The following is a 25480-nucleotide window of genomic DNA, read 5'->3' on the forward strand; positions in this document are numbered from 1 at the left end:
GTGAGAAAAAGACATAGAGTGAATCCTTTGAAAGCATGGGGATGAATCCTAAAAACAATATGAAAATGAAAAATAGGATGTGCATGTTTGTATTAAAAGTGATCAGGATATTAAAATATGAAATTATGCATTAACAGTGAGAGGAAACTAAGCAAGGAAATTGTGAAACTTGCATAGCAACACGACAGATACTAGCAAAATGGGCTGTATAAAACATTTGACTGTCAAGTTTCACTGGATGAGCACAGGCAATACGTGAGGAGCCATGAAATGTCACAAAGCATGAGGACATCCCAAAATGACTTCCACAATGAGATGGAAAAGCACATATACCTGACTTCCCATTGGGGAACATTATTACCTATAGCTTCCTTTGATGACTCAGTGCTAAATGTAACCGATTCCAGGACTTCAGAAACTAGCAAAAAACACAAAATGGTAAAATTGATCAAGGATGAGTTGTTGTGAGCATTGAATGAATTCATACAAACTAAGTATTTAGACAAGTGCCTTGTACCTGTAAGTGCTCAATGTCAGCCGTTACCATAATAAAAATAGTACTATTAACCCTAAAGAAAACTCTAATAACTGAATTCAGAATTTTATAAGTATTATAAGTTATCATTAACAACCATAGAACCTTGTTCCATCAACATAAGCATCAAAATGCCATTTAGTTAATTAAGAGATACACAAAAGGAATGAAAAGAAATTACAATCCTATGTTAAAAATAAGACCTGGTGTTTCAAAATAAATGCCAGAGAGTTGCAATAGCATTGAAAAGCATAATCTTTAAAATTTGTTTTTAATTTTGAAGGGCAATAATGTTTAGGCTCATATTGTGTAAGGTGAAATTTTGTTATCTTTACTGAAGTGAGAACTTTCTCCTTCCTTAATGGTCACAATTGAATGAGCATTCTTTTCACATAGTAGAGCAGAAGTTTATCTTATTAGTAAAGAGAACCACAAGTCTTAGTGAAAATATAAGGTAAAGAATAGAATCAGTTCTTCTAAGTGGTTCTGTTGACTACTTAATCAGATATGTGATGATTCTCTAATATTATACAGAGTAAACCCAAATGAAGATAAGTATTTCTATACAGTTGAATAATATAATTAATATGAAATAATGTATACTAATTTACACCAGTATGTAATCATGGAAGGAGCATGTACAATATACAGAGTTGTTAAATGTGTATTCTTTTGTATTTTTTAATATTTGGAAATACAACACTTGGGGTATGCCCCCTGAAGCTCATGGTGTACCCAGATAGATTAAATAATCTATTTACCAGGTTGACTTTGTGTCATTTCTAGGCTTGGTGATGTCACTGGTTTCAAAATAAGAGTATGCAGTTCAGTGGGAGCTGAAAGAAGAGGGTCTAAGTTGTCAAACTAATTATGGATAATTTATTTCACAGGCAGCAACACATAGACCTTCAGAATCACAGGGTTATGGAGAGGCAATGCAGAGTATGCATTATTTAAAGCAGAGATTGGCAAATTATGACCCTCCCGAATCCAGCCCTCTTCCCGATCTGTGAGCTAAGAGTGATTTTTACATTTTTAAATTATTGAAAAAAAAATTAAAGGAAGAGTAATAATCTATGACATGTAAAAATGGTATGAAATTCAAATAAAGTTTTATTGGAACACAGCCACACCTACAAACTAAGATGATTCAAGGTGTATTTACATATCACTTACATCTTGGCTTTGGTTACCTACAAGCTACAACAGCAGAATTGAGTAGCTGTGACAGACTGAATGGTCTACAAAGTCTAAAATATTCACTATTTAACTCTTCACATAAAAAAATTTGCTGATTTGCTGATCCCTGATTTTAACTATCCTTCTAGAAAAAGGAAGAGCCTATTTGAAAAACTGAGGTTCTCAATGACTACTGTATCTGAATCTATATTCCCACAAGGGCATTCTAAGTATTTCCTACAGCTGGTTTCATGACAGTATCATTAACAAAATGTTCAGTATCATCTAGGAGTGTTTTATTCTATGTCCCAGTTTGACCATCCCCTTGGGTACCCTCAATAGGTGTCAAAACTTTTTTATTTTGCCGTTCCCACCATTCCAACCACTAATTCAAATCCTACTTAATTTCAAAGCTCATTATTCTCTATCAGCCCACATAGATCCTTGACTCCTTTAAGTATTTTCTTTCTAAACAAGCTGCTTTTGTATAAGCAAATTATCTTCTATCTAAGGAAAACTCAAGAACAGGTTTCCTTCACAATTATATTGTACTTTATTCAAGAGGTAAAACATGCCCTTACTTTTGATCTCTTCCTCTGCTCTACACCCTACCCTACTCAACTGCTAATGTGGTGCTGGGACCACAGAGGGCAAGGAAATGGTTGTTTACCTAAGACAAAGAAGCAATGCTATTTTAAGAAATGAATGGAATAGAATGCTAAGAGAATTGAATAAGATGCATCTTTTGTCAGAGAGAATCCTTATGCATTTGGCTACCATATAAATCTCCAACCATGAACCTTCTTGTCCACATGCAATTGTAGAGCTTCTACCTTCTCTGTTAGAGGGCACAGAGGTGGGAAATGCAAGTTAGCAAGCCACATCACTGTCACTCTTGGGGCCCAACTGCAATGGGCTAGAAGGACTCCTTAAACAGAGAACCATAGATTTTCTTGATTTTTAAACTGTGAAGCTTTGGGAAATTTAGTGTTTGGGAGAAGGATTTTTTCCCCTGTGATTTGAAACTAAAGGAAGAAAATCTTAAGTTGCTATTGTATTTGTAGGTCTAGAAACCATCAACAGCATTGTACCTGTACCAATGTTTTGTAAAATACTAGATTTTCTTGAGTTTATTGCCTGAGTTTGAAAAATTTTACTTTACCAATCTAATTTGTTCCTTATCACTGAGGGTCTTTTAGAGACCAAAATAATAACAAAATTTGTTAATTTAAAGGTATAGGTATTAATGTGTATAATTAGATACTCAGAGAGATTCCTACTTAGTAAAGGTTAAGAACCAATGTTAAACTGTGGTGGAGAATAAGGAATAGTCAAGTTCATCAATGATGCGGGAGTCTGTAACTTAGATTCACTAGAATTGACACTGCCAGGAAGCAACTTGTTTTTGGTAATTTAATATAACAGGGAAACCTCATTCCTTAAAATAGGGAGAGATTAATGAGGATATCACAAATATCTTACAGAAAATAAGTTGCTCAGAGAAATTTCATGGTACTTAATTATTATCATTTTATAGATCTAAATACCAAATAGAAGGCAAACAATTTGGACTTCAGACTCTTCACTGAATCATATAATGAAATGTTAAAGGGGTTTTCATGGAAGATCGATTTCCTCAGCTGGATCCAGGGACAACTGTTAAAAGCAATAGGTAGCACCTTAATTAAGAATCCTGACTACATAAAAGATGAAGCATGAAATAGAATTACAATAGCACTCGAAGGAAGCGGGAGAAACTCTGGCCATGACAGTGATGGAGTGGGTTTTTAATGAGTGTAAAAGCATTTAATGAGGTCACAAAAATCATTACCTAATGTTGTTTCTGGAGCTTCAGAACTATGAATAACAGGTTCAAAGCTAGTAGCAGGAACTAACCAAAAGCAACAACATGAACACAAGAAAGTTTAAACACACATAGAAAGTCTTAATTTTTCTTTCAAAACATTAGTTTCAAATGACAATTTTTTTAAACTTTTGCATTCACAGAAAGCAAACAGTCTCTGTAGCTAGGAAAAATTCATTGCAGAAGATAGGCACAACCTTTGAACTCTGCTATGAATCTTAGTATGGTCAACATGAGCCTTTCCTAGGTGTTTGATTTTCCAATTCTCACATGGAAGCTAGCTTTGGAAAATCTGTTTAGGCAATATACACAAAAAAATGTGAAAGTAACTTGTTACATTTCTTGGAAGCTGGAAAAAAATACCTATGTTTATGTATTCACAGCTATAATAAATCGATAACGTGTTTAAATGTAGATATAGCAATAAATAACCATGAGTGACTATGTCAATCTTGCTATAAATAAGAGAGACCAAGAACTTCATCCAAGAAGCAGCTGTTAACCACACCTCAATGCCTTGACTCTTAGGGAACATGAAGGCTGTTACTTCTCATTGGAGGCACTGCTTTGGGACTCCACTGGGACAGGCTGCTAGGGCTTACCCCTCAAACCATGAAATAACACATTTACCCAGTTTGGTCTGAGGTGCTTCAGGGCTTGATGTGGTTTTAGGTCTGGGACGTGGACGATGAACTCGTGATGTTTTAGGAGCTGAAGGAAGAAACGTTGGATTACTCTAGTGAAGGTGGTTTTGGAAATAAGGTTCCAGATTTTCTAAATATGTTACATTTCCTTGAAATTTAAGACATATATTTTAAAGATGCAAATATGTTTGCCTATTTTGTTAATTCTTTTATCACTGAAGATTCTTCAGAGGTAAAACTCACACATAAAATTAAGTCAGGAAATGAAGAGTCTTGTAAATGTCTAAAAAAGATAAGGACTATCATCAAACCGTAGTAAGTTCACACTAAGAAATTAAATATGCCCCCCTATCCATGGAACCATACAAATTGTTATGATTTAATTGGTCTAGAGAAGACATAGACATTCCCGACCATGTCTGAAACTAAGCTTTAAATGTGAGCACTGTTTAGACAAAAGTACATGATACAAATTCAATTAAGATTACATGGTAGACAGACATTTTGATCTAAGTCCATGCATAGCTTTTAAAAACAAGAGGTAACTTCTTTTTAGAGTCTTCAATACTCTTATTAAGAAGAAAAAGTTGAAGAACAGCAGAGGATGACAAGATAGTCTTATGAAGCTGGTGATAATGTTATTACAATGATGATGATGATAGAATGGATTGACAATGAGCAGGAAAAAATTGTTGAGGAACACAGAATATCATTACCTAATGTTGTTTCTGGAGCCTTGGTTCTAAGAGTGACATGTTCAAGGACTGTAGGAAGAACTGGCCAAAAATAATAAAATAAACCAAAGAGATTTTAAAAATTCACTTGAAGACTAATTTCAGAAGCCAATTGTTAAGCTTCAGGACTGGGAGAAAAGAGACACACACTTGTTCTTTGCAAATTTGACCAAATTGTGGTGAATATCAATTAATCTCATAAAATAGGTACACCATTGCACTTTGCTCAATATCACTGTGGTCAACAAGGAATTCTACATGTTTGATTATCTGATTCTGGTATGAAAGACTCTGCTGGACAAGCTTTTTACACATTTATATAATATATACTTTTCTAACTACTGGAAAAAGCATTTATCAGTCTATTTGTACTTCTATACACGTTGACATAAATATCTACTATTTCAATAATCATGGGTACAATAACGAGTTCACATTGTTTGAAAGTATAAGGATCAATGTAACAAATGGAGTGTGTTCATCAAAATTTCAAAGTGGTCCTTGATTCAATAAAAGTTAAGAAACTCCATCAAACCCTGTTAGAGAAGGAGAAAGAGTCAGCCTACTCTATCACAAAAGCCCATCATTTAAACTTTCAAGACTCAGGCACATTCAAAAATTTGACCATTAACTAAAAACATCATTCCTTGAAACAAGAGATCTACCAATATAATCATATAGATACTAATTCAATAAAAAGTAACACAATCAAAAAACATGGTATTTCCATAATTGATGAGGAAAAAGTGAGTGATGAAAATAAGGGATAGATGGAAATTCATGTTTGAAAGGAAGCTTAAAATAGCCAATGCTGTTTAAGCAAATGCACGTGATCACATGACACAGCATTGAGTGGTTACATGGCAGTTTGACATCCTGAAATTAGCATACACACAGTTCTCTTAAATTCAACAGATAACCTGACATAGAACGTAGCAAAATTGCAAGGTAAAGACTGTAATGGAATGACAACAGAGGGTATAGAAATGGTTTTAAGATGAAGGAGAACCTGTGGCTACAATGGTATGACAATGAGCAGGAAAAGCACTATTTGAAGGACACGCATTCTCATTACCCACGATTTCTGGAGCTTCAGTTCTAAAAGTACCAGGTTCAAGATCTGCAGTGGGAACTAGTCAAAAGCAAGGAAATAAACACATGTGAAAAGTCAGCAAATTAAATCTTACCAGTATAATAGTGCTTCAATAGGTATATTACAATTTGAAATTATTTTTCTGAAATTGCGTACTTGATATTTAAAGATTTGGTCACCTAAAGCCAGGTAAACTTTCTTTATGAGATAGTCACAGACTACACAAACTGATAAATATCTCAATAAAGTCAACATGATATTCTCCTAGGTGTCTAGGTACCTAATTCCAATCATTGTAGAAGACTGACCTAGGAAACTTTAAACATTTTACCAAATATATACTTATGTAACTGTTATGGCAGTTGTTGGCTCTTCTGTGGAAGCTTTAAGAAAACAGCATGTCCAAGTGTTCATCACAAGGAAGAAAAATATCTTTTTTTCTATTTCTTTAATTTTGTAGCTATATGAGATGATGCATTAAACTAAGTAAAGTTATTGTGGTCATCATTTCACGATGTACGTAAGTCAAATCATTATTCTGTACACCTTAAACTTATACAGTGCTGTATGCCAATTATATCTCAATAAAACTGGAAGAAAAGAAAGAAAATAGCATGTCTAAATAAGCATGGATACAATAAATAGCTTTCGTGTTTGAAAGGAGGCACAGAAAAGAATTAAGCAAAGTGAATCTTGTAGATCTTGTTGAGAGCTCATATTTAGAAATAGGCTGAGACCTTGTTTGAGGCAAAGGCACTCAGCAAATCAGGATAAAGAACATATAGTGTGTGGTGCCCAGTAGAGCAGCTCTCTGCTCTAATCACATAAATTCCATACACTAGACAGGAGGGAGAGACAGTTGCAGAAGAGATCACTGATGCTTCTAGGGTCAGACCCAAACTTCTGAGTCATACCTTCAAGGATTTTCTTCAACTGCTCCTATGGACCCATCCAAACTCAGTACTATTCATCACCTCTTGGAAGCAGAACCTCCCTTATTCCAGAAGTCTGTGCTCTCTGGTTGGTCTCTACACCTTACTTTCTGTCTGTTTATCTCTATGATTTTAAGACCCAACCTCTTTCCAACTCCTTATTCCTGTCCTTCATAGACTTTTCTCTCTTTCAGCTCAGAGATGTTTATAACCCCTACAAAAAACACCTCAGGGCTTCCCTGGTGGCTCAGTGGTTGAGAGTCCGCCTGCCGATGCAGGGGACACGGGTTCGTGCCTCGGTCTGGGAAGATCCCACATGCCGCGGAGCAGCTGGCCCCGTGAGCCATGGCCACTGAGCCTGTGTGCCCAGAGCCTGTGCTCCGCAACGGGAGAGGCCACAACAGTGAGAGGCCGGCATACCGCAAAAAAAAACCACCAACAACAACAAAACCCAGCTCAGTTTGCACAGACACACTGCCTTGGTTCAATCTTTTAATGTTTCACGTTGAGGCAGGTTCTGAATTTGACTCTACTACAGACTGCGAAGTAAAAACAAGCCGCCAGCTTCTGCGATATCCTCACAGATCTTGATGGGCTGTGGGGAGACGGAAGGCACTTCGTGTTTGTTTCTTGAGATAAAAATGCTTGGTTCTATTTAAGACATTTTTTTCTTTAAGAGAAGAATGGAATGGAATAAGAAAAAGTAAATAAAATACATAGTAAAAGAGTAGATCCTTGTGTAGAAAGCACAGGGAATTCAGCTGCCACGCGCGTCCCCCCCATCACGTTTTCCTTTGCTAATAGGGGGAAGCAGCAGCAGGTCATTTTGTGCCTTTACCCACATGGGACTCACAGGGGCTATCACTCCCACTACTAGCATCAACCCCAGACTCCCAAGAGCTGCAAGGACTCAGTCCTTTAACGAGAGACCCACATTTACCCGGTTTGGTTTGAGGTGCCTCAGGAGTTGGTTTGGTTTTAGGTTTGGGACGTGGACGACGGGTCCGTTTTGATGTTTTAGGAGCTGAAGAAAGAAAACCTTCAGTTACTATAGAGTCTGTAGTTCAGAAGATATGGGTAGCATGACACATGGCTCTAGGTTTCCTAAAACTTATTAGATTTCCTCATATTTTAGGAAATGTGTCTTTGTAACTTTTTAATTGGAAACTTTCACCCTTATTATAATAGTATGGTTTGTTTTTTTTTTAAGTGAAAGTTCATTGGCAATGAGTCAATTATAAAAGTGAAGAATCATTCAAGAAATGAATAATCATTCATAGAACTCCTGTTTGAATAAAAAGGATAAGAATCACTGCTAAAATATTATGGTAGTGGTGATAGCCAGGTACAAACTCTTTGACAGTTTACTAAAATAAGACCATGTCATTAACTAAAATGTCAGTTAAAGAACAAATATCACAGACAGTTAAAAAAACAGTAGACCTTTAGATCCACAAAGAACCCTCCCTGACACCGTAATAGTCGTTAGAGTCAAGAGAATTGCTTTTTAAACCCAGCTTTTACAAAACATTGGTTAAAAAACATACAAGGTGACAAAAACAATTTCAGATGGTTACATGTATAACAGTTGACCTGAGTTAGGTTCATGCATGGCTCTCTTAAAAACAAGGGATAACTTGTTTTAAGAGTCAGAGACTTCAATTCTTTTAGGGTGAAGAATATCATGGAGTGACAACAGAGGATGACAATGTAGCTTTAAAAGCAAAAGCTTTATGTAGCTTCGATGTTGATGGAATGAGTTTGACAATGAGAAGAAAAAGCATTTACTGAGGATCACAATGTGTTATTACCTTGTGTTGTCACCCAAGCCTCAGCTCTGAATGTAACAGGTTCAAAGTCTGCAGTAGGAGCTGACCAAAAGTATTAAAAATAAACCAAGTGATTGTTTTAAATAAACTCAAAACATTTACTTCAAAAAGAATCTTACTAGTACAATATAGGTTCTAGAACTACATAGCAACTTTTAAAAACTCTTAAGCTAGAAGAGTAAAAGTTGATTTCCTAAAAATTGGCCATACCTCAGTCAGGTACCTATTTCCTTAGTCCTCCTTCTTTGATGATCTGATTCTAACTAATAAGCCAAAGTGGGATGTGTGGGTATTGCTAAGAACTTATCTTTGGAAAGAGGCTGAGGCCTCAGCATGATGAATCAAATTGGATATCCCTCCAGACTAAGCAAAGAAAGAGCATGCCTTCATGAGCAAAGAACAGCTTGCTGATACATACTTGATCAAATCTCAACTGCTTCATCAGGTGCCTAAAGATCTCCACCATGGGAGTCCATGGACCAATCAAGATCTAGAAAAGCTTTGACTACCACCTTGAAGTCACACATCCTTTATACTAGTATTACAGTTAGACTTTCTCCTTTGGTTGGTCTCTACTTAGATCCATTCTTTCTGATTTTAAACCTTTCCATCTTTCTACCCATCTATGTACTAGGATGATTTCAAGGCTCCACTCTTTTTAAATTTATCTTTCCCTGCTCCAAATATTTATGTCCCTAGCACATCTTGTTGGTAGCACCCAAATATCAATCTTGTATTTGCATAGATGCTGCCTAATGCCATCTTCTATTTTATTTCCAAAGGAAAGGCTTTTGTTCTTAACTGTCTTGCAGGTTTGAGGACTAAAACATGTCTCCCACATCTGATACATTAGCATCTTTAGAGGTATACAACTTGGAGGATACTGAAGGCACTTAGTGTTTGTCAATTTGAACTGAATATGCCTAATTTTTCACAAGAAGCTTTATTTTCAAGAGATAAATGGAAGTTAATAAAATGCACAGTGACAAAGATTTTACAGAGGAAGAAAGAGGCATTCAGCTGCCCCACAGATCTCCCCCTACTGTGCTCTTCTTGCCAGCTCCACAGCGGGAACTTGCAGCTTAATACGAGTTGTATCTTTACTCTCATGGGGCGTATTGGTTACTCCCCAAAACTGGGATTACTCAACACCCTGCTGGGTTAGGTTGTTGGGACTCTAAACTAGGAACACAAGTTTACCTGGTCTGGACTCAGGTACTTCAGGACTTGGTGTGGTTTTTGGTCTGGGATGTGGATGAATTGTCTGTTGTGATGTTTTGGAAGCTGAGGGAAGAAATTCTTGGGTTATTACATAACTACATCACCCATCGTTCTGGAAGCTATGGGAGGCAAAAAACATGACTCTAGATCTTCTACACCTTGTTAGATTTTTGTCTGTTTAGTTTGAGATTTTTGTCACATACATAACTCCTTTTATATCTTCTTTTATCATAGAAGATTCTTTGAAGACAAAAATCACTTTTTAATATAAGAAATGAAGATTAGTAATTATAATCAAAGTCTCATAGAGCAGCTTGACTGGGCAACAAAAAGGTTAAGAACTGTTGCTAAATTTTAATGGATAATGAAGAATAGTCACACTCAATCTGAGGTTTATAATTTAATCTTCCAATCTTTGGTACATGTTCTAACTATTAAAATAAAAACATATTATTACCTAAATAGAAACAAAACAACAAAATACTATGCAAATAGAAAAAAGGTAGAAATGTAGATGTGCAATGAATGGATCCTCCTGGCCCTATGAGAGCTATTGATGACTTTATCTGTCTAGATAAGAGGGAGATCGGGATGTGTTTGAAAACCAGTTTTTCCACAAGCACCGCTGGAATAAAACACAGAATGAGACAATTTCAAACAGGTTACGTGGCAAATAAATATCCTAAAGTAGGGTCACACATGACTAGTTCTATTAAAAACAACAGGTAATTTAAGGGTTTTCATAAGTTTAAGAAGAATGTAATTGAATGGCCACAAAGAATAAAACTGTTGTCACATGGAGCAAGATGAAACTCTGGGTCTGACAACAAGCAGGATAAGTCTTGCTGAAAACACAGTTTATCATTACCTAATGTTGTTCTGGGGGCCTCTGGTCTAAGAGTGACAGGTTCAAGGACTGTAGCAGGAACTGACCAAAAAGGAATACAGTAAACCAAAGAGATTTAAAAATACATGAAAAGTTAGAACATTCACACCCCAACAAAACTTGCTTATATATCATTCCTTCTACAGAAACAAAGAAAGAAAAAAAAAACACAGAGAAAGTAGAGGATTGTTCTTTGAACATTTGGCCAAACGACAGTCATGGTCAGTCTTAGGCTTATCCTTGGAAATATCTTGAGTCAACATGAAATTCTCCTAGGTTTTAACTAATGGATTCTAACGGATATGGAAAACTCTGCACTGGAAAATATTTTTAGGCATTTACCTAATATACCCTGAAAAAAGAAATTGTCTTTAAAAAAAATCTGATCAACCTGTACTTCTATGGAGGCTGAAAACGAGCCCTTACTGTGTTTAAGTAAACATGGATACAATAGACAGTTTATAAGTTTGAAACAGATATAAAAATTAATCATTGAAGTGGATGGTGTTGGTCTTGCCAAGAGCTTGTCTATGGAAAGAGTCTGAGAACTCTGTCCAAACCACGACATATAAAAGAGCAGGATAAAGATGGTTACTCGGTCTGAAATACTCAGTAGAGCATCTCTCTGGCCTAAGCCCAGAAAAAGTGGAAATCAAAGACTGTTGATGTCTCTCTATCAAATCTAAGCTCTTGAACCAGGTCCTCAAAATCCTCTTTCAATTGACTGGATGGATCCATCCAAATGTAGCATCATCAACAGCCAGGTTTTGACCATGATAAGTAGGACAGTCTGTTCTAGGTACCCCCAACCACCACACTTCTGGTTCTTCTGCCTTGGTTCACATTTCCCTCCATGCATTCAAATCCTATAGGGGGCCTAAAGCCCAAGGTCCAAGGTCCAAGTCCAGTCCACCTTGATCTTTTCCCTTGTACCATGCAAACATATTCTCAACTTTACAGTTTTAGAAATGAAATGTCTCCCACAGCTGGCATATCACCCACAGTTGCCAATATTGGTCCAGGAATTTGCAAGGTACTTACAATTTGTTTATTTACTTGAACATAATATATTGGCTTTGTTAAAGAAGTAAAACTGGAATTTTATAGTAAAAAATATACTAAATGTATGTCAAGACTCACACATAAAAAGAATATGGTATTCTGGCACCAACTGTATCTCACCCAGTCATGTTCTCCTCAACACCTGGTAGAGGAGACATTACTGATGATGCCTCATGACTTCATGCTTAGAGAGAATATGAGCTTGGCACTGCTTTGCATCCTCAATGGGACAGGTTACTAGGGCTCACCCTTAAAACCAACGAATCACACATTTACCCGGTTTGGTCTGAGGTACTTGAGGGCTTGGTGTGGTTTTATGTCTGGGACGTGGACGACGAGGTCTTTGTGATGCTTTGGTAGCTAAAGAAAGAAAAGCCTTATGTTATTCTACATTGTATGGCTCTGGGTATGGAGGAGAGGTTTTTCCAAAACCTGTTAGAGTTTTTAAAGTTCCATGAATTTGTAGTTTAAAATTTTTACTCCTTTTATGCCAATGCATCTTTTTTTTTTTTTTTAAGGTTGAGGGTACTTTGGAGGCAAACTCATGTTTATAGTCAAATTACTCATTCAAGGCATGAAAATTAGCACTTGTAATCAGATACTCATAGAACTTCCTTACTGGGGGAAAAATGAGAAGGACCAATACTGGTGCAAGGGGAGGGGAAGTTAGGGTCACACTGAGACCCTAACTTCAGATCTGGATAATTGCCTATTTGTCAAATTAGTAATAAAACACATCTTTAGTTAAAACACCAACAAAAAAACAAACACACCATGCAAATAGTTTTTTAAAAATCTAGAAACTTAGATGGCAAAGGAGCTTAAGAGTAGCTGTTATTGCTGATCAGCCTAGAGAGGAAATAGATCCCAATTTGTTTTAAACTCAGCTTTAACACAGAACACTGTTCAACGAAGCACAAGGCGATGTGATGATTTCAAATGCCCCACGTGGCAGGTAAATGTTGTGAACTAAGCTCATGCCTGCTCTCCTAAAAACAGCAGGAACCTTGTTTTTAAGAGGCTTCAGGGCTCTTCAAGTGAAGACAGTGGCTGAATGGCAGTGCAGGATGATAGTGGTCATCTCTTGAAAGAGGAAAAGCCATGTGATGGGGATGGAGACTGAACAGACTGTACAAGGAGCAGCAAAAGATCTAGGCAAGTGGCACAGGGTCATTACCTAATGTGGTCCCAGAGGTGTCAGTTGTAAAAGTAACAGGTTCAAGGTCTGTAACAGGAACTGCAGTAATAAACAAAAGAGGTTTTAAAAAAAATGTGTATGAAGAGCTACAACATTCATGTCAAAATGAATCTTGCCAGTGTAACACTGCCTCTAGAATATTTTTTTAAAATTTCTGAATGAAGGGTGTTATGGACTGAATTGCCTCTCCTCAGAATTCATTTGTTGAAGTCCTAACTCCCAATGTGACTGTGTTTGGAGTTGGGGTCTTTAAAGATGAAGTTAGGGTTAAATGAGGTCATAAGGGTGGGGCTGTAAGCCAAGAGGACTCCTGTCCTTATAAAGGAGAGGGAGAGACACAGGGATGCTCACACAAAGAGAGAAGGCCCTGGGAGGACACAGTAAGATGGTAGCCATCTGCAAGCCAAGGATAGGGACCTCAGGACATAGTAAACCTGCTGATACCTTGATCTTAGACTTCCAGCCTCCATAGCTGTGAGAAATAGATTTCTGTTGTTTAAGCCACCCAGTCTGTGGTATTTTGTTACAGCAGCCCTAGCAGACTAATAGAAAGGGAAATCAACTGTTGTGCTCAGACTTGGCCAAACTGTAGTTAGGAACTTCTTCATCTCATGAGATAGTCATTACCTTTGGTCTCTGTTTAGCACCACAAAAGGGAAACAGTTCCTGTAGTTAGTGCTTGAATACCTGAGTCTGCTATGGTAGACTTTAGGATATTGTTAGGCTTTTACTTAAATATGTTTCTAACAACCCTCAAGAAGCACGTGGAAAACTAACCTGTACTTCTGTGGATGCTGAATAAAGAAAATATCTACTATGTTTATCAAATTATGGTTGCAGAAAAAGTTCCTAAATAACCAAGCAGCCATTACACAAATAGCCAAAAATTGTTCTGATCATCTTGCTGAGAACTCAGCTTTGGAAAGATCTTGTGACTTCTGTCCAAACAAGAAGACTAGGTAAGAGGCAACTTCTTAGTCTGTGGCATCCAGTAAAGCACCTGTCCACTCTCAGTACAGGGAAAACTATCCAAGTATGGGAAGAAGAGACTTCTGATGCTCATTAAGAACAATACTAGCCTTATTCAACTAGTGTCATTCAAATGCATCATCACCAACAAAAATGTTTTGCCTGGCACTTAGAAGAAGCAGGGACTCTGCCCCCTCTGGTTGCCTCTATATATATCCTGTTTTCATCTTGTTCACTCTCACCTATCCACTTGTGCAAATTCTGATGTGACGTCAAGGCCCAAACTCCTTCTCTGCTCTACTGAAGCCCACGTTGATTTTTCACTTCTTTAAGACTTGCTATAGATGTATGAGATGAGAGAATTTGGGTTCCCTCCATCACCAGTTAGGGAAGAACTAAAGATCAAAAGCACCCATTTTGGATTATATGTGAGTTAAAAAATAAAAAATATATATTTCCATTAAAAAAAAAGAGCCACTATAATCAGTCTACACTTAATGCTTGCGTACCTAAGAAAAACCTTGAATTTGCAAAAACACCCTGCCCCGTTTTCAACTTCTAGGATTTTCACACAAGAAAAGTGTTTGTGCTCAACTAACCTGCCGACTGAGAAGTATAACATGTCTCTTACTATCCAGAATTGGAGAGAAGGTTATGTCTCTTCCAAACATGAACTCCTCACCAGCTCTGAAGGGGCAAGGACTCTTCATGATTCCCTCACTAGCGGGTATATGAGTTTACATTTTCAGCCAGTGACAGGCTGCCAGGCTCCTTAAGCCAAGGGCCTTGCTTTTGTCTGGTGTAATCTCTGAACTTGGAGTGGTTTTAAGTTTGTGTTGTGAATGACATGTCCGCTGGGATGTTTTTGGAAGTATAAAAAGATAAATTTCTGTTACTTTAAAGCTTCTGCAACTTATAGGTTTTTGAACAGAATCTTCTTTAAAGTTTCCAAAGCTTGATAGATTTTCTTCAGTTTCAGGAAATGTTTCTTTCTAGTGTGAAAAGTTTGGCCCTACTATGCTACTGTATCTTCCTTTGTTATTGAAGATACTTTGGGGACAAAGTTGACACATAAAATGAAGTTATTAATTCAGAGAGTCAAGATTGGTATTTTTTTAACACATTCTCCTAGAGTCCCCTGACTGCATTAAAAAGGTTAAGAATCATTTCTAAACTATGGTGGAGATTAAGGGGGAGTCAGATTCACCTTAAGGATGAGGCTTACTATTTAAACTTACTAGCCTTGATCACATTATCTGTTAGACAATTCACTAAAAACATATTACCCAAATGGTAACAAAACAACAAAAAAAACAGGCAGATAGGGCTTCCCTGGTGGCGCAGTGGTTGAGAGTCTGCCTGCCGATGCAGGGGGCATGGGTTCTTGCCCTGGTCCGGGAAGATCCCACATGCCGCGGAGCGGCTGGGCCTGTGAGCCATGGCCGCTGAGCCTGCACGTCCGGAGCCTGTGCTCCGCAACGGGAGAGGCCACAACAGTGAGAGGCCCGCGTACTGCAAAAACAAAAAAACCAAAACAAACAAACAAACAAAAAAACAGGCAGATAAAAAAGGCCGGTGTATAAAGGATGTATAAAGAAACTTCCCTGTCACAGCCTGGTTAGCATAGATCAGGATCAGGCACTCTTATAAATACATGAAATTTACCTTAACAGAGAACTCTGGTTGAGCTAAAAACAAACTGGCTTGAAAAAAATTTTAACTGAAAAAAATTTTAACTAAGTTACAGGGCAGGAAGATATCCCAAACTAGATCCAGGGATGACTCTCTTTAGAATAAGAAGTAACTTGCTTTATGCACATTTAACTCACAAGATAAAGAATGTAACCAAATGGCAACAGAGGGGAATGGGCAGAAGTTTGACACTGAGCAGAAAAAGTGCTTGCTGAAGGTCAGAAAGTGGCATTACCGAATGCTGTCCCTGGAGCCTCTTTGATAGGAGTAACTGCTTCAAGGACTGTGGCAGGAACTGACCAAAAACAATAATAAAAAATGTTAAACATTTATACAATCTCAGAGGGATATGGTGTGTCTGCGCTCGGGTACCAGTTTATCACTCAGGAAGGACTGTCTCTGTACTCAGATAACTGTCCCTGAGAAGTATCCCTGAAGTTTCTCATTCTGTGATGATCCTAGTCTAGGTAATGTGCCAAAGTAGACCTTACCCATCTTGCTAGAAACTCATCTTTGGAAAGAGACAACAAGCTTTGCCCAACTGGGGTACTTAAGAGAGCAAGATAAAGGGCAGCCATTCAGCCTGTGGTTCAGCTGTGTCCTTCTGTCTCATGCCCGGGAAAGCCTACCATGTATGGATAGTGATGATTCTTACATGAAACCCTAAGTCCAAGAGTAAAAATTCCTTTTCAGCTGGTCCTTTGAGCCCATTTAGCTACAGCAGCTTCAATAAAATGCTCTGATCAGCACCTAGAAGCTGACAGCCTTCACTGGTCCAAGAAGCCTCTGTCTCCTCTCACTGGCCTCCACACAGGTCCTGTCTTCTGAACTTCTTCACCCCACCCTCTCGCACCCCAGCCATCCAAATCTATAGTGATTTCAATGCTCAAGCCCTTCCTAACTATTCTGGCCCACCCTGACTGTTTCTTTAAACCAGGGGTTCACAAACTATGGCCCATAGGCCAAACCTTGCCCATGGCTTGTTTTCATACAGCCCATTTCCATTTTTAAGTGGTTGTCAAAAAAAAAAAAAAAGGGAAAAAAGAAAACTATACATCAGAGATTATTGAGGCCACAAAGCCCCATATTTACTATCTTGCCCTTTATAGAAAATATTTGCTAACTCCTGCCCTAGATCTGTACTATGACTTATACAACTTTAATATTTACCAAGAAATAATCTCCTATTTGCCCAAATACATGTTTGACCTATAGCTATTTCAGTCCACTACACACATTCAATATAGAAAGGATGGATAGAATTGAATGAGAAGCCAATGAAATAGACATTTAGAGAGAAGATTCTGATTCACAAAGGGGAAGGAATTTGGCTACCCGCTAAGACCTGTCCGACTGTGTTCTGGTTGCCTGCTCTGGAGTGAAAGTGGCCGCTGGCCCTGACTTGCCCCTTCACTTTCTCTAGACCTCACAGGGATGGGCTTCAGGATTCCTCAACCAGGATCTACACATTTACCCAGTTCAGTCTGAGGTGTTTCAGGATTCTGTGTGGTTTTAGATTTGGGATGTGGATGATGAGTTCGCTCAGGCACTTTGGGGGCTAAAGGAAAAAAACTTCAGGTTAATAGAGTGTTTTTAGTTCCAGAAGCTGTGGATAGGATTATAGTTGTTATAATTTCTTGAATTGCAGGAAATTTTTCTTTTGAGTTTGAAACATTTGTCCATATTTGATGATTGCCTCTTTTTATCACTTATATTACTGTGAAAAACAAAAATCACACAGAAACCTGAGTTGATATATCAAGGAGATTCTCAAAAGGGATTTTGGAATGAAAAAAATTTCCAAAAACCTACTGAATTATTGTGATGGTGGGGAAGGGGTAGGGTGACTTTACACTAATGATGGTGCTTGTAACTTCAATTTACTAGCCTTGGACCTATTTTCTATTTCACTCCTTACTGAAAAAAGACTGCATCATTATCTAAAACGGCAAAGTAAAAACAAAATCGTGCACGTAGTAGAAAATATAGGAATTTAGATCTGCATAAGAATTACGTCACACCATAATGGCTGTGACACTGTACTCAGTTTGGATCAAGGACAGACACTCCCACTCCTAACCCCCATTGACTGTGTCTGAAACTCAGTAACACAGAATGTGATTAAAAGGTTACATAGGGATGAGATGCCACAAATTCAAACGCCTTGCCTTACAGATATGTATACTAAGCTAAGTTCATACTTGATTCTTTGAATAACAAATGAGTTGTTTTAATACTCTTCAAAATATTAAGAAGTAATTGAATGACAGCAGAGGATGACACAGAGTCTTGTGGTTATGACAGTGGCGAAATGAGCAGGAGCAGATGCTTATGGACATAATGTGTCATTACCTACGGTCGTCCCTGGAGCCTTGGTCCTAAGAGTAACTGGCTCAGGGATTGTGGCAGAAACTGATCAAAAGTAAGAAAAGAAATCAAAGAGATTTTTGTGAGTGCATGAAATGTCAGAAAATTCATCTTAACCGTAAAAATAATGCTTCGAAGGGGAAAAGGGAAGGGCAAGGATGGATTACACAAAAGCTTTAAAACCAAGAGGCAGGAACTATAGGGGTGGGAGGTGAGAGGTAGAGGCGGTGGGGAGTAGGGCTTCACCCTAGGGTCTGCCCACCACACATAGAACAGAGAGCCAAAAAGAAGCTGAGACCATACTCGCTAAGTCCTTAGTGAAGAGAGTGACATTTAATATAATAAGGTAAGGAACAACCTCTCAGTTTGTGGTATCATATTAAACTAAGCATCTTCAGTTCTAAGAATAGAAAAAGCATGGTCCCGTGTAGAAGTAAGGATCAGTGAAGCCCACTGGATCAAACTTAAGCTCTTGAGTAGACATCCCAGTCCCCTTTATTTCATCCTATAGAGGTCCATTCAACAGGAGTGTTATCAACAAGTCATCCTCTGTCTGGTCACCAGCTTCCTTCAGCACATTCCCTGTTTATCAGCCTTTGTTCCCTCAACCCTTCATTCATCCAAATTCTGCACTGATTTTTCCCCCTAATTATCCTGGATCTTTTCCTGCTCCAAATATTTACTATATTTCTAGCATATATCATTTGTACTATTTCAGAAAGTATTTTACATTTGTATAAACATGCTGCCCTATGTTATTTTCTACCTGCTTATGCAGGAACAGCTTTTGTTTACAACTATAGTACAAAATGTTTGGGAAATAAAGCATAATTCCTACTTCTGATTTGTCTCACAGTTGCTAATATGGTTATGGGGGTATAGAAGGGATTAATAAGAAGAATAGTGTTTACTCTTAAGAGATATATAAGGCATGTACCAATTATGTGCACAGAATTCAGGGTCCCAGCTGGGGTAGAATGCTTGGATTCCTTAAATCAGAAACTGCATATTTACCCAGTGTGGTCTGAGGTACTTCTGGATGGGGCGTGGTTTTAGGCTTGGGACGTGGACGACGGGGTCTCTTTGTTGTTATTAGAGCTGAAGGAAGAAAAGTTAGGATTAATATAGTGCTGGTGACTCCATTACCTCTGAATAGGATGATATAACCGGGCTCTAAGCCTTCTAAAACTTGCCAGAGTTCTTTTGAGTGGAGACACCTTTGTTACTTTGGTTTGAAATTTTCTCCTTTAATATATTAACAGGTTTTCTTTTATAATTGAGAATTCTCTAGAGATTAAAAATTATATTATAATTATGTTTAAGAAATGAAGATGAGGGACTATCATTTTCTTGAAAGTGTCCCTAATGAGAAATCACGCTAAACTGTGACAGCATGGGAGACGTTCAAACCATCCTATACTATTCACTTAAAATTTAAAACAACTAGTCTTGGGCAAATTTTCCACTTGGTAATTTACTAAAATAACTACACAATATTAGGTGCAACATCAATAAAGTAAAAAAAAAAAGTTATGTAGAACTTGAAATATAGAAAGTAAGATGCTTAAAGAAACTTCATGGTATCATAATTGACACTCTATTGGTGGTCTAAATAAAGAATATATGGAGAATCACATTTAGCCCCCAGCTCTAACAAACAGTACTATTTAAACAGAGACTCAGATTGACATGATGCAATTACAAGCTGGGAGATGCAGCAAATATATGTGTTGAATTAAAGTTTATACACATTAATGTTAGAAAGAAAGCCTTTTATATTTTAAGATGAACACAGCAATAGGATGACAATAAATTATGACATCATTGTCTCTACAGAACATAGATAAGTCTGACAACAAGTAACAAAAGCACTTGCTGAAGGATGTACAGGATCATTACCTAAAGATGTCCCAGTAGTAACAGGTTCAAGGTCTGTAGCAAGAAATGATCGAAAGCAATTAACAAAAAGAATTGTTAAACACATAAGAAAAGTCACCAGACTCTCTTGAAAATGAACTTCACTAGGGTAGCATGGTTCTACCGCCAGAAAGCAAAATTTTCAAAGTTCCAAGGTGAGGGTACAAAGATATATGATATTATGAAATGGTTATACTCTTATTATCCCCACATAGTTACCTACAAGTATTGCTTTTTATATCATCTGATAATATAATGGAAAACTCTGCTTAGAAAAATATTTAGGCATCTGTCTAAAAACATTATGGTTAACAACTGTAAGAAAAGAATGTGAAAGTATAATTTATAACACAATATACTGGAAAACAATTAAATCTATGTCATGATAGATGCAGTTGTTGATATATTTAAGCAGATATTGGTAATGAATAACCAAAATAGACAATGCTCTTTTTGGTTAAGAGTCCACTTTGGAAAAAGACCAAGAATTCTGTCCAAACAAAGCCATATAAAAGAGCAAGATACAAAGGGTCATTCAGTCTACAAAATTGTCAGTTCATCTCTCCGTTATCAGGACAGAAAAGGGCTGACTGGATAGTTTGCTGCAGCCAAGTGGCTCAAATCCAATCATTGAAGTCAGGCACTCAGGGTCCTCTTCACAGACCCATCTAAAAGTAGCACTGCTGACCACAATTTCTGAGCACCAGCCAAGTAAACACTGCCCTTCTCCTTTCTCACAATCAAGTTCTACTTCCAAGTCCTATCCTTCTGCTGTCATCCACACATATGGCACCTTCCAGCTTCTGTATGTTATTCCTGCTCATCCCTCCAACAAATCTACAAACTATACACATTTCAAGGTCCACATGACACTTATCACCCCCATGGATCTTTCACTTCTCTAAGAATTAACTATGTGTCTAACAGTTGGTAAAACTCAATAAATATGTTGCTTTTGCCCATTTTCCTTTCTATCCATATATGAACAGTTTCACACAAGAGCAGCTTCCTCCCTCAATGAAGCCAAGTCCCTTGTTATTTCTAAACTATTCCTCACAAATGTTAATGTGGCAGTTCATCAAATATGAGACTAATTGAACTAAATAGGCTAGATACTCAACTAGATACATTTTTGCGGAGCCAGAATCAAAGAGAAAATGTAATCGAATGGTGAGCGAAGCAAATAAAATACAAGGTACCAAGAAGATACTAAGTAGCGTGAGGAAGTCACACGTATTGACTAGAGCACTTGTAACTTGGGCATCCATCCTGAAGGATCACAGGGTTACTAGGCAGCAAGTTACACTCCCACCACAGTGTCACATCCAACAAGGTTGCACAGGTACCAGGAACCACATATTTACCTAGTTTGGTCTGAGGTGTCTCTGGGCTCGGCGTGGTTTTATGTTTGGGACGTGGACGTGGACGTGGACGACGTGTTCTTGTTCTTTGTGATGTTTTGGGAGCTGAAGAAAGGAAACTGGTTAATGTTGTCTTATGACTCCAGAAAAAAAGGATGATACATGACTCTAGGTTTTATAAAATTTTGCTAGATTTTCTGGAGTCTTGAGAAATTCGTCTCTGGGGTTTGGAATTTTCTTTGTCATCCATATGCCAAAAAGAAAAAAGTTGTGGGGGGTTGTCTGCTGACAGTTCTTTTGAGAAAGAACATATAACATTATTTTAATTATCTGAAAACTTTACTGTTACTGCTGGTATCAGATTTTCAAAGAGAACCCTGATCCAAGGGACGTCAGAAGCACAGCATGTTTACAACACATTAGAGAGGGACCCAGGCTCACCTGCTTTGGGGAGATTATATTTAGAAATGACTTGGTTTAGGCATACATCCCATTAAACATTATTAGACTAAACACATCTCATTTCTTAAAATCATTGGTAGACCATAAAAATGCCTGGAATATCTTAAAACAGCTTTCTTTTGATGGCCACAGAATTATACCTGATGTTTATAGGGCAGAGACTCCTAACTGTGTTTGGAATTCAGCAGAACCACTGGCTCTGTAAAGCTTTAAGAAAGCTGGATAATGTGGGTGATAGATACTCTGCACTAGCTTCATAGATGCTTATATTCTAACCAAGTGACTTATTTAAAACATCTTCAATACATTCAAAATGAAAGAATATAGCTGAGTGACAAAAAGGGATGATGAAAAAATCTTACAGAAGAGAAAACCCTTTGACCAACATAGTAATGGAATTGACTGGACCATGAACAGAAAATGCTCTTGCCTGAAGACATCAAAGATCATTACCTAATGTTGTCCAAGGAGCCTCAGTTCTCAGAGTTACAGGTTCAATGACTGTGGCAGGAACTGACCAAAAGCAATACAATAAACAATGGAGATTTAAGAAACATAGGAAAAGAAACAAAATTATCTTGAAAATGAATCCTTTTGATCCTGTAATGTTTAAAAAGCATTTATGAACTCTGGAAAAAGAGTATTTGTTCTGTAATAACTGGCTGTACTCTGGTACTCATTTATCTCACAAAACAGCCATACCCCTTGCACTTTGCATCCCTGTGAAGCCAATGAAAAGTAGGGTTTTTGGTGTTTAATTATATGATTGTATCTGTATTGGAAACTTGGCTCCAAAAAAATCTCTTAGCTGTCTGATATGTATTTTAAATTACTCTGAAAAATTATTATGAAAACTTCTGTTAGTATTTGAAAGGTTTTCACCACCATTATTAATATATGTTTTTGAGAAATGGTGGTAGTGGTGAGAATTTTTAAAAATGTTCTTAATCAGTCTGATTATTGGAGATTTGTGACAGTTATGCAAAAGATAACCTTGTGCCATTTCTCCACAATAAAGGTGATACTCTTTGCTACAATTTGTCCTTATTTATTCATTTATTTCAAATGGATACTTGGAAGATAACTATTCAAGTGAAGAACAGAGATGATTAAGAAAAAGGTCTGAAAAGTAATAATTCAACTTTTGTCTGAATAAACAGGATTCCTCTAATTCTCTAATATTCTGAAATGATTGAATTACACATTGGTATAAAATTAAGACTTATGACTCCTTGGTTTTAAATTAGTGTCTCTATTTTTCAAGTCCATAAGATTAAATGTAACATTAAAATATCTTATCACCAAAGACTCTGTAAGCGTTTATATGGAGATTGCCTTTTGCTGACTGCCCAAGATAACATAGCACAGCGTTGGTTTAAGCCACATCTAAGAACATCTTCTGAACTAAAGGAAAACATGGCATCCAGAAGAGACAGAAAGTGAGAACCATAGGACAAAACAATATTCAAAGCTGAATGCCTTCAAACAAAAGAGGAAAATCCCTATTTTGTTTGGAATTCAACACCACAAGGTGGATTTATCAACAGAAAGGTCCAGTTGCATTCGAACAGTATGGAATCAAGGAAGAAAGGACTCTTGCGAGAAAGAGACAATTTATATTTTCTCAAGCCCCAACCAGCTTTTTCATTGCTCCTCTCCCACATCATAAATTATATATACATAAAAGCAGAGATTTCAAAAATGTCCTGGTTTGAATGATGGATGGAGAGAGCACCTGTGACTCTTGCCAACATCAAGTGCTGCAAGCAATCTGACTATCTCTGAAGATGATCAAAGAACAAAAAACATTCAGGGATTGTAAACTGAGCAGCAGCTGTAAGAATGCCTAATTATATTAAAAAGGTCCTTGTTGAAAATAGTAAACAATTTTTGGGAATGAATGAAAAAGAGGATGAATGACAATTGTTTACACAAGAGACTACAGACAGTGACAGAAATGAGAGGGGCAAGTTCAGAGAAACATTGACCAAGAGGGAAGACATCCATCGTTACCTATGGTTGTGGAGGGCGCTTCATTCTCAAATGTAACAGGCTCAAAGACTGCACCATAAAAAATAAACAGATATAAGAAACAAAAGTAAGGAAAGCTAGACTTTTAGGTGCTCATTGATGCTTAATTCACAGGACACAGAACTTGGTTTATTCTAAGCTGATATAAATTGCCTTCTTGAGAGACTTATTTATTATGAGGGATGCTCTCAGTAAATTAGAATTTTATACTAATTGGCATCTTAGGAGAAAATGTCACTTGGAAAATAATTGAATTTTCAGAACTATTATATAATATCTTCTTATTTAGTAGAAAATCACTTAGTTAATAGGTACCATTTGAAAAGCCAATAAGGTATTTTAGAGAAAGCCAATCTCCATGTGCCTATAAAGGAAGAACACAGGGTCAGCCTCCCTAGTGGCAGCTGCTAAAATCACTTTCAAAAATGCTCCAGATACAGAAAAACCAGGCTTCTATTCATTACAAACCCGAACTGAGAAGACAGAACCTAAAAATGCTTTAAGAGTGGAATCTGTCAGACAATCCGATATAAAATTTATTAATTTCCCAAACATTAATTTGTTCATTTAACGCATGAAACACAAGTGTGGCTACTTTGAGAAGATAATGAACAAAAAACCCATGGTATTTGGGTTTCTATGCTTTTATGATATGACAAACTGTAAGCATCTTCAGCAACATCCCCAAAGAAAAAGCTTCTTAAGCCAAAGCACTGGAAATTGTTTACCGGATTTAGGTGGTGGCGTATCCGGTTTTGCTGTGGTTTTGGGTTTAGGAAGTAATTGCTTTGGTGATTTTGAATCTGAAGGAAAAAGGTGCTATAATTAGTGTCATGGCAGAGCTGTGAATGTAGAGATTAGCGCTACTTACACACCGTTTTCCTAGTTATAGATTAAGACATTGAAAGTAGAGATTACCAGGCTGGATTTGAGGTACATCTGGTCTACGTGTAGTTTTAGGTCTTTCAGATGGTTTCGACGCTAAAGAAAAAAGTATTAAGGTCACAGCCGTAACTGTCAATAATTAAGGACACATATACTCAAGCAAAGATACTATATAAATTCAGTGAATATACAACAAAATTAATTTCTGGGGTGGGAAGGGTGGAAAATGTGTCCATTCCTACTGATTTTTCTGAAAGAAAAAAACCTTCAGGAAATGTTCAAAATGTGTCTCTCAACAAAAGTAAGGAGAACTATAAGAAGACTTTTTTCTGTATAAGTAATTTTTAAAATGACAGGTATAATAGTTCTGTTTCTTACTGGATAGTTTTTTTTTTCTTTTCCCCAGTATAAAAACAGTAAGGTAGAAATTTGAAACTTGCTTAGTAGGAAATCAGGAAAATAACCCATAGATACTTGAAATTATACAGCACGTTACATGGCTATTTATTTCTGGAATTTTCTAAAGTAAACCAGTGACAGATTTATTGTGAATGCTGAGAAATTATAATGAAATAATTATAATCAAAACAGCATTAAGACTGAAAAGAATAAAATCAGC

At 37.2% G+C, this 25480-nt stretch overlaps 1 protein-coding gene across 1 annotated transcript in view; it reads right to left on the reverse strand.

The window, feature by feature from the left end:
- The window catches only part of ABI3BP (ABI family member 3 binding protein), a 114745-nt gene that overhangs the window by 76223 nt on the left and 13042 nt on the right, over positions 1 to 25480 (reverse strand). Inside the window, exons 8-28 of the mRNA XM_007469979.1 lie at positions 24895 to 24957; positions 24705 to 24779; positions 23959 to 24006; positions 22399 to 22458; positions 21487 to 21588; positions 20105 to 20137; positions 19220 to 19303; positions 18191 to 18250; positions 16074 to 16133; positions 13157 to 13216; positions 12256 to 12339; positions 10900 to 10959; positions 10011 to 10094; positions 8793 to 8852; positions 7922 to 8005; positions 6032 to 6088; positions 4939 to 4998; positions 4209 to 4289; positions 3546 to 3605; positions 1297 to 1371; positions 362 to 418 (exon numbers count right to left, since the gene is read on the reverse strand). Of these exons, the coding sequence (XP_007470041.1) occupies positions 362 to 418; positions 1297 to 1371; positions 3546 to 3605; positions 4209 to 4289; positions 4939 to 4998; positions 6032 to 6088; positions 7922 to 8005; positions 8793 to 8852; positions 10011 to 10094; positions 10900 to 10959; positions 12256 to 12339; positions 13157 to 13216; positions 16074 to 16133; positions 18191 to 18250; positions 19220 to 19303; positions 20105 to 20137; positions 21487 to 21588; positions 22399 to 22458; positions 23959 to 24006; positions 24705 to 24779; positions 24895 to 24957 (1407 nt within the window). The remainder of the gene's footprint in view (positions 1 to 361; positions 419 to 1296; positions 1372 to 3545; positions 3606 to 4208; positions 4290 to 4938; positions 4999 to 6031; positions 6089 to 7921; positions 8006 to 8792; positions 8853 to 10010; positions 10095 to 10899; positions 10960 to 12255; positions 12340 to 13156; positions 13217 to 16073; positions 16134 to 18190; positions 18251 to 19219; positions 19304 to 20104; positions 20138 to 21486; positions 21589 to 22398; positions 22459 to 23958; positions 24007 to 24704; positions 24780 to 24894; positions 24958 to 25480) is intronic.

The sequence above is a fragment of the Lipotes vexillifer genome, unplaced genomic scaffold, assembly GCF_000442215.2.
Source record: "Lipotes vexillifer unplaced genomic scaffold, Lipotes_vexillifer_v1.1 scaffold1438, whole genome shotgun sequence".
Lineage (NCBI taxonomy): Eukaryota > Metazoa > Chordata > Mammalia > Artiodactyla > Lipotidae > Lipotes > Lipotes vexillifer.